We start from the raw sequence: 9,144 nt of genomic DNA, 5'->3' as shown, positions 1-9,144 counted from the left end.
TGTACCCAGCTGGGGCGGTCCCTGTCCCCTTTACTATTGGATGGGTACTCAGGAGCTTCCATTCTCTACTGACCACCAACTTTCCTGTTCCCTCCCCGCTCATCCTACTTCCTTTTGGTCAGGTCTTCAACCCTGTTCTCACTGCAACACCCAACCTGAGCAGATCCAAACCATAAACAACACATAGAACCAACAAATTCCATTCTTTTGCTTAATAACTTTTTGGCTTTAGCAAGATATCGCCTCATCTCTCACACTTCCTCTGGTACTGTTTACTTCTTACTGATGTCTAAGTTCTAGAGCAAAAAAGATACTTGCAGTTGTGTGGGCCTTGGTTTCCCTGTCTCAGAGTAAAGGACATCTCAGAATTGTTTCCCATGGAGACTCCTGTAAACCCATGGGTTTTTCTACTCCATGAGTGTCGCAGAGCTCTGTGACCACCTGGGCACAGGGCTGTGCTTAAGGTAAGTGCTACCTGGCATTCTGGAGAAGGAAACCTGGAGAAATACATGCCAAAAGAGCAGCTTGCCTTGCTTGCCTTGAACCTGCTCTGTGTTGCCCAGCAGTTCTTGATCAGCTCAGAGCTCAGTAGGTGAGCTACTGTTTGCCCAGTGTGGGCTGGGCAGACGTGTTTACCCAGAGCCTGGACTTCACTGGGGGTCAGTGTAAGATTCTCCTTCGTGAACCTTCTTCCCAGCAGCTGAACCTCTCTGTGTTCTCTCTTTCCTCTCCAGCTGCCATCAGCTCCCCTGAAACAGAGCTTGTTTCAGGTTTCCCCACCAGAGATGTTATTTCAGAACTTCGTTACCCATGAGGCCTGTGAAATGGTGGTGTCTCTCATTAATAACAGCAAGGTAAGTGCTGGGGTGTGAAGGTTTAACATTGTGCTGGAAGAGGAGGGTGGTGTAATTCCCCTAGTGTACAGCAAAGCAAGTTACCTACTGCAGGAGATATAGAAGAAAATATCTCAGCACCTTTGTTCTGCAAGATGGAGCTGAGACATTTCCTGTGCAGGGAATTGTCCCCTGATTTTGGCCATGTATTGATGGTATTTATTCCAAAGGAGTTTCCTTCTCTTGAAAGCTCTGGATTGATAGGAATGTTGAGTACTGTGCAGTTCTTACCTGCTCTCATGCTTTGCTTTGAGTCTGTACCACATCCTGTGTCTCCTTGGGTAATCTTGGCTCCTAAAATTTGTAGGAATCCCTGCCTTTCTCAGCCTGTTTGTCTCCCTTTGTGCAGCTCACAGTCAAAGCTCAGGGGCTGTGCCTTCTCCACTTTTTGCTAGAATCACTTATCATTAATGGCTTTGGCACTGCAGGGAATGCATTCTGAAACAGCCCTGGAATGAGACTGATACAGCAGAAGTAGGAGGAGGCCTTTAGGTGCCATTTCAGGCTCCTGCCAAACTTCATCCAGCTCTGCTCAGGTTTTCCAAAAGCAACATGGTGCTCTGCTGTTCCTTTGGAGAACCACAGCACATCCAAAGCCATGTGCTCCTGGAGGTTTTCTGTTCACTTGAAGAAATTGTGATTGTTTTGTAGTTTGCCAAGGAAGTTGAGAGAGAAAAAGTTGAAAAATGTCAGCAGTTGTCTTCCACTGTAAAAGGACAACTGAGACCATTTGAATTCCAGTCAAGGAAACAGTTTCTCAAATAAGGCTTGTACCAAGAGTGGCCTGGTGGGAAGAGACAGGAGGGAATCAAAAGCATCTGGTTCAGACTTTTGGAGAGCATTTTGGTGCTCAGGGGTTGATATCTGTGCTAGAAAATGCATGTATGCTGTGTCTGTCTATCCCAGAGGGCAGAACCTGGCTTGCTGGCTGCAGGCAGGAATGCCCAACAGCCCAGCTTGCCTGCACAGGCAGCAAGAACCCCTAGAAAGCCAAGATTGGCTTTAAATGCTGGAACCACAATGTCAGTCACTGCTGGTCATCTTTCTCCAGGCATAAAATGCCTTTGAAGCCCATAGTCGATAGGCACAGCCTGTCTGTGTTTCTGTCACTTTTGGCAAGTTGATTGCTGTCATAATTTTTTGATTCTTCCTTGCTGCTTTACTGCCCATTTAAATTCTCTTTGTCATCTCCTTGGTTTAGGAATCGTCTTGCTGTGTTCCTTCCTTTGCTTTTATTCTCAGTAAGGGCACAGTGTTTGGTCTCCTCTCTTGCTGGTCTGTCTGCTTGTCTGTATCCCCAGAACTGCCCTACCCAAACCTGATCTGCTAGAAGAGATTTTCTTCCTTCCCACAGGATAATGTGCTGTTGTACTTTCAGGCAGCACCTTCCCCCTCTGGAACATGACTGCATGGCTGTGTGCTGGCAGAAGCCAGCAGGTTTTTTGATCTTGTTGAATATGCAGATGACTTGGTTCAGGTGCTGTGTCTCTATCCTAGTGCTGACCTGCTTGGCCCTTCCTTCCCACCAGGCACTGCCCTACTGCCCCTGGCCAAAATGCTGGACCCAGACAGAAAGGACTCAAGTTCACCCCTGTGAATTACGTGCCTGTACCTCCACAGCTGAAAGTGCTTTGGAAAAGGAGTCAAGGAGGGATGTCACAAGGGCACGGACAGGTCTTGTCTCATCCTGTTTCCACAAGTGGTAAAATCATTGTTTCATATCTTTCCTGCAGTTTCCTCAGCTGGTGAAGATCTACATGGAGAGCTCACCTTATTTCCAGCTCATGTGCTCCAACAACGTGTACCGTGTTGTGACGCCGGGTGTGCCTGCCCATGTGCGCATCCGCTTCACCCCTGACGAGAACAAGGTGAGACTGGAGGAGCCAAAACAGAATTATCTCCAAAGCCATTGTTCCCTGCACCCTGGGTATATCCCGTTCCATGCTGTGAGCTTGGCTCCAGGCCATGGGCAGGCAGCTTGCTGCCAGTCACACCTTGGCATGTGCTGTCAGGCACTGCATCCAGGCCTGAGAGGCTCTGCTTCCCCTCCCTGCACATTCCTGAGCATTCCCAAGGGAAGGTGCACAGGGAACAGTATGAAAATGACAAAGGGGTGTTGACAGATGTTCAGTCATTTCTAGGTACAGTGAAAAGACCTTAATTATTATGGAAAATACTAGAGGAGTTAAGAGGTCAGAGAGCTTTCCTCCTTCCTGACTGGCAGCAGCTTCTCTGCCTCACCCGGGGCTGGAGCAAAGATGATGCTTTTTCACACCCTCTGTTCTCCAGCCTTGCAGCTGTGCTGTCCCAGAGCACAGCTGACCATGATACAGCTGCAGGGCCAGGGCAGAGGATGTGCTGGGCCTGTGAGCCCGGCCTGGCACAGGCACACTGGGCTCTAGGTGCCCTTAGTCAGCAGGAGGCTGGTGAGCTGCAGGGGACTTGGACACCTCTGGACACCTGCCTGAAAGAGCTCGTGTAGGGCAGGTACAACCTGCAGGCAGTCCCGTGAGCCCAGAGCCTGTGGCAGTGACGCTGCTGTGGCTCTGTCTTCATGCCTGTCACTGTGGTGGCTCTGTCAACTGGCACCCATTCCCTGCCAAACCTGCTTTTATGAGGATGTTTGAACACCAGTGCTGGGGCCCTGGCAAGTCTGATCTCAGTGCTGTGATCCAGAGGCTTGTTCATACAGAAGGGTTTAGGACATGGCATGGAAGGGAGGAAGCCTTGCAGGGAAACAAAGAGAGGCTCTTTCCAACAGCATCCTTCAACCTCTTAGCACTGTTCTTCTCCTGACTTGGTTGGAGAGGCAAAGTTAGAAGGGAGTTCTGAGCCAACTAATGTTTCTACACCAGGTCAGAGGTGCAGGAGCTCTTTGGGTGCAGGAGCTCTTTGGGTGCAGCTGTTTTCTCATCTTCCTTTTGCTGCTTAGAGTCAGTTTAACACTTTGTCCTGTTCTCAGACAGCAGGAATATAGAAACCTAAAGAGGAATGTCCTGTGTTCCCTAGCTCCATGTTCCTTAGAAGGGACTTAGGAATTATTTAACATTATTAAAATTTAGAGTAAAACTTATGGTGGCCTAGGGTAGTTCTCTGTATGATCCAAGTGACACAAGAGCTTAATGCCACAGAGATCGGTTTTGCAAAGTGCCCTGGTGCCTTTAAGATGTGACATATTAGTAGGACTTAGTGTTCATTTTAGGGTGGGATAGGTAAATGGATGCCATTGATGAGTTACAGGAAATGGTTTTTCTTCTGCCATGGGGATGGCACTAAATATCCTGTGCTGAGCTAGTTTCTTTTCCTGCAGGATTATTTCCACGAGCTTGTGTGCAGCAGTGCAAGGGAAAGGATAGTTGTGCCAATTCGGGCAGTTGGTGCCCGAGCTATCTTGGACTTCCCTGACCAGCTGGACTTCCCGGTGTGTCCAGTCAAGTACAGCAGCCAGAAGACTCTGCTGGTTCGCAATGTCAGCAACCAGGCAGCTCGTTACCAGCTGAGCACCCAGAGGTGAGGCAGTCCAAAACACCTTTGGATGATAACAGGGCTGGGAAAGAGCAACAAAAGGAACCAGAGCATCGCAGCTGCTGCCCTGCAGCCTGGCTGGAAATGGGCAGGATGAATGGCATCTGCTCTTGCTTTCAGTGTTCTTAGCAGGATGCAGCCTTTGAGCTTTCTCTGCCCCAGATTTCCTCCAGGGTGCTGGAACATGTTAGTAGCTGGCTTGCACCCACCTGAGCGCAAGCAGCTTCTGAAATGCTTACTCACCACTGTCAGCCAAATAGACCCGTTCTCTGGGAGGCCACAGGCACGTGGCTTTCCAGTGGTCCCTGCATCAGATGCCCAGCTTGAGCTGTGCTGCAGGCATCTGGTGCATTCCTATTACTTAAAGCTGATCTGATTTCCCTTGTCAGCTGAGGACATCAGTCACCTCTTCTGTTCCATGATAAACCTTTGAAAGCCAGTTTAAAATTTCAAACAGATGATTTAAATCTCTGAATATGGTTGAGCCCCCTTTCACTGAGATTTATTTTTAAATATTCTGAAGTTCCTCTTGTTTCTGCTGTTTTTTCTTTTTTTGTTTTGTGTTAAATGTTTGCCAGAAGATCATGCATTCTTCATTGGGAACTTCCATGAAGGTCGAGCTCCTCTAATGCCTATCAATATACCACATGCTCATAGCTACATGCACAGGTGTCTAGGAAATAAGAGATATTTGGGGAATATGTGAAAAGCAGTTGAGCTGATTTAGAAGTTAAAAGTATAGAATAACTTGCTGGAGGGGATCTCTGGAAATCATCTGAGCAGACACACTGCTCAAAGCAAGAGCAGTGTCTGGGGATTGCAAGGTGCCATTGGGAGATCTGGACCCGTCTTTAGATGCTGTACAAGGAAACAAAGATAAAAATGGACCTAGTTAAAAGGCAGAAGAAAGCAACCTGTTAAAACCCCCTCCATACCTTATCTTTTTCTGCCTTTTGGGTACAGCAGTGATTCATTGAAAGGGCAGATCTAACAGGATGAGAACTGTCTTAAGGGAAAGCTCACAATTTACAGATAAAAGGCCAAAATTGAGCCTACCAGCCCCATCTCTTGGCAGTGGTTTTCATTTGGTTATTACAGTGTCAGGGATGTCTTCTTCACAGCTCTTCTATCTGTGGGCTCGGGGAACAGCTTAATGATGTTGGCTGAAATTCAGAGAAGTTAAGTTTAGCTGTAGAGCTTGTGTCCTTGGGTCTTGGGGAGCCATGTCTGTGTGAGAGATGATTGCTACAGCAGTAACAGAGGAGTCTGCTGGGTACAGCCCAGGGTGGGATGTAGGAGATGCAGAGGCTGATTTGCACTCAGTTTTTCAGTCCTGAAACTGAATCCTGAACTTGGCTGGATACTCTTCTCCTGATAATTTGAAAATAAGAAGACACCTCCTTTCTCAGGCAACCCCTGAAGTCACCCCTCGGAGTGTTATTCCCATCCTGCCATCTGAGGGCACGAGCATGTAACATGTGGCAGCAGTGGGAAGGGAATGGCATGGAATGGAATGGAATGTAGTGCTGAAGTGTGGCCAGGGATTCCCTTAACTGGCAGCTTCTCTGTTCTGGTGAAATTCCTGGCAAAAGAATAGGAAAAAATCCCGTGCCTTGCCCACACCAGGCACTGATCGCCCCAAGCCCCAGCAGAGACCTGCAGCGGTCCTGGCATCACCCCTGGGGCAGATGCAGGAGCACGTACACTGGCCTGGCTTTGGGGAGGGTGGGGCCTTGTCTTTCCTCCCTTCCCTCCAAAGTCTCACATCCAGCACATAAACATTGCTGGCCCAAGGCTTCCCCATCAGCCAGTAGTGATGTTCTCACTAGTGGTAATGGGAATAGGTCAGGCCCATCATTGCAGCAGTAGATACTTAATGAGCAGAACCTGAAGCAAAGTTCATCAGCTGTCACTACTGACATGAAGTTCAGTTTGCCAGATGTTCTCTCTGGTTTTGTGTGTGATGCATTCATCACCCAACTCCCCAGAACACACATTTTAAGTGACAGATTGGCCACCAGCAAAGCCCCAAGGCCAGGAACTTTTGTTTCATGAGTGGGACTGTAGAAGAGCATAATGCGCAGCAGCTGCTGGGCAGAAGCACATTTCCCCTGAGCTCTCCCTGAGCATCAAAGCATGGAGTCCTGTGTTTGTCAGGCAAGAGCTGTTTACCTGGTGACCAATCCTAATTGCTCCTGTTAAATCCAAAGTGCACCAACACATAGCACAGAGTTTCTTTGCTGGGCCAAGCAAACAGTTACCAGCATGCATGACAACCCAGAGTGCCAGACTGCATTGCTGGTAAATACACCAAAACTTCCTGTTCCACTTCCTTGATGTGCTTTTTAGGCTAAATCAGCACATTTTTAAGGTAAAATAAACCAAAGAACCACACTGCAAATTCAGCAGTAATTATTCCTTGGTCTTCAAGGAAAAGTTCCCTCTCCCTGTCTGATTCCTAGGCTGTAATCTCACAGGACAGGTAGTGCCCTAACATTTGCATCTCTTGAGATGAGGTTTATAGGCAGCAGGTAAAGAGAAATTCCTGAGGCAGTCAGTGTCAAGTTGTGCATGCAGATAGTTCTGAACCCTCTCTGTGCTTTTCACAAACCATGATGGGATTGTTGGCAGTCGGACCCTTGAGTCTCATTGCAGAGGGCTGAGTATGGGGGACATGAAGTAATTTTATCCCACAGGATCTTGTGAGGGCTGGATCTTCTTAGAGGTGGGTCAGTGGCTGTTTCTGATTCAGTCTTTTCTGTCTGTTTTCTGCTGACTGTGGTTGGTTTTCTCCCTGCTTGCCCAAGTGAGCTGAAGTGAGCTGCACTGCAGAAGGAATCTCATCCCCAGGTGTGCCCCCGGTCCTGATCCCTCTCTCTGTGTTGCAGTCCTTTCTCCGTGGTTCCAACCACAGGAATTCTGGGCGCTGGTGACAGCATGCAGGTGACAGTGAGATTTCACCCGCTGAAGACTGGCGACCATTCTGGGTCCCTGGTAGTGTGCTGCAACACAGGTGAGTGCTGGGCCCTGCACGGGGCATGGGACAGTTCTGCACCATCACTCCCTGTTGTCCCATCCCCCTCCATTGCCTCTAGAGGTCCCTCCCCTGTTCAGCTTTGCCCCAGAGAAAACTGAGAACTCCTTGGTGTTTAGGGAGTTGATAAAGTGGATCCCCTCTAACAGGGGTTTTTGGGAGTTGCTGAGTGGAAGAAGGAGGATCCCTAATTCTCCACTATCATGTGGTTATGCCTGGGTGAAGTTTTATTTTATTCCTGGGCAATGTGAGGTGTGAGGTTTCCATCAGACTCGCTCCCATACAATGTATTGCTTGCACACCTCTGTCCCATATGGTGCTTCTCCACTGGCGTGTCACAGACCCTTTTTCTTGTCACCCTCTACATATATATGTAGTTTTTGTCTAATAACATTTTCAGGCCCTCAAGTTCCTCACTGGTGACAAATCAAGACAGATTTTTCCTCATCTCCATTTCCTCAGCCATTAATGCTGTTGCAAACCTCTCACATCTATCTCCCATTTGATTTCTAGACTGAGGAATCCCGTTCAGTGATCATACAGAAGCTGCTCTGTACTTACTAATCTTTCCCTTGTCCCTTTTTTATTCAATTTGCAATGCTCCAGCTTGGTTTTTGAGATCAGAACAATATAAAATATTTCAAGACTGATGTGGCTGTGGGTTTGGACAGGGAGATGATGATGATTTTCATGGTGTTCATTTTGTAGTGGTTTGTCATATTACAGAGCTGGGCTGCTTGTGTTTCCTCACCTGTGTCCCCTCCTGCTGTGGGCTGTCACTTCATTTGTTCCTCTGGGCCTCCTTCTGCTGCCCACATGCCCCCAGGTGCATTTATTTCTCAGTGTGTTTGTAGAGATTTGGCCCCTAGGTGACAGTATGTACAGTGAGGTTGGTCCGTGTGCTCCGATGACCCACTCAGATCACCAGGATTTCTGCATCAAAGTCCTTCAGGTGATGCTGAGGAGCCCTGTTCAGTCCTGGCCTGCCCAGGGTCTCCCCTGAGCATCCCATGAGACTCATGTCTCTCCTGATCCCTTGGATCCCTTATTGCTGACCAGCAAAGAGTTTAAGGAGGTGCCCAGGACATCCTCACTCTGTACACCCAGAGCTGTCAGGATGTGCTAAACGTACTGATACACAGAACTGCTCATTCAGCTAAAAACTGTGACACCTTCTTCTGCGACCTGTGGTTTGCTCTATTCCTTGTGTTTCTGGCAGCCAGGAAGCTGAGCAAAGACTCCTTTGCTTTGTTCCAGGTGAAGAAAGTATCCAGACAAACCTCCATGGACAAGCTGTAGATCTTAAGATGGGATTGAGCACAAATTCTGTGGACGTTGGCAAGACTTTCATTGGCATGTCAAACCACACAACCGTGTTAATTGAAAACAGGAGTAACATCACAGCCCACTTCCAGTGGAAGACTTTGCCTACTGAGGAATACGAGAATGAAGAGAAGAGGAGGTTGGTTTGAAAGATGCATTTCAGTGAGAGACATGGCCCAAGACTGAAACTGGCGTGTGGCCTCAGGGGGGTGTTGGTGCTTTTGGAATGGTTTAGGCCAAGTAAACCATCCCTGGCCCTAGGGTGTGTGTCCCTGGGCTTCAGGAGCTCAGCACTGAGCATTCCAGTTCCATTTATACTCCAGCCAAGGATGGCATTTTGGGAAGGAAAGGTTGATTGCAATGACTGGA

At 48.3% G+C, this 9,144-nt stretch overlaps 1 protein-coding gene across 1 annotated transcript; it reads left to right on the top strand.

Annotated features, from left to right (window-relative positions):
• The first annotated feature begins 590 nt into the window (after positions 1–590).
• LOC144247085 (hydrocephalus-inducing protein homolog) lies at positions 591–8,924 on the top strand. Its single transcript, XM_077786423.1, has 5 exons — positions 591–854; positions 2,627–2,761; positions 4,204–4,403; positions 7,307–7,431; positions 8,710–8,924. The coding sequence occupies exons 1-5, from the start codon at positions 786–788 to the stop codon at positions 8,922–8,924; spliced, it is 744 nt and encodes a 247-aa protein (XP_077642549.1). The 5' UTR covers positions 591–785.
• The last annotated feature ends 220 nt before the right edge of the window (positions 8,925–9,144 follow it).

This window comes from Lonchura striata, chromosome 13, assembly GCF_046129695.1.
Source record: "Lonchura striata isolate bLonStr1 chromosome 13, bLonStr1.mat, whole genome shotgun sequence".
Lineage (NCBI taxonomy): Eukaryota > Metazoa > Chordata > Aves > Passeriformes > Estrildidae > Lonchura > Lonchura striata.
The sequence above is the reverse complement of the archived record's forward strand: the minus strand, read 5'-3'. Positions and strand labels throughout refer to the sequence as shown.

What these genes read in the sequence shown, in the direction of transcription:
- LOC144247085 (XM_077786423.1), top strand. Translation starts at nt 786, where the DNA reads ATGTTATTTCAGAACTTCGTTACCCATGAGGCCTGTGAAATGGTGGTG. An exon ending in TCACCCCTGACGAGAACAAG is followed by an intron (nt 2,762 to 4,203) that starts GTGAGACTGGAG and finishes CTTTTCCTGCAG; the next exon opens with GATTATTTCCACGAGCTTGT. An exon ending in GGTAGTGTGCTGCAACACAG is followed by an intron (nt 7,432 to 8,709) that starts GTGAGTGCTGGG and finishes GCTTTGTTCCAG; the next exon opens with GTGAAGAAAGTATCCAGACA.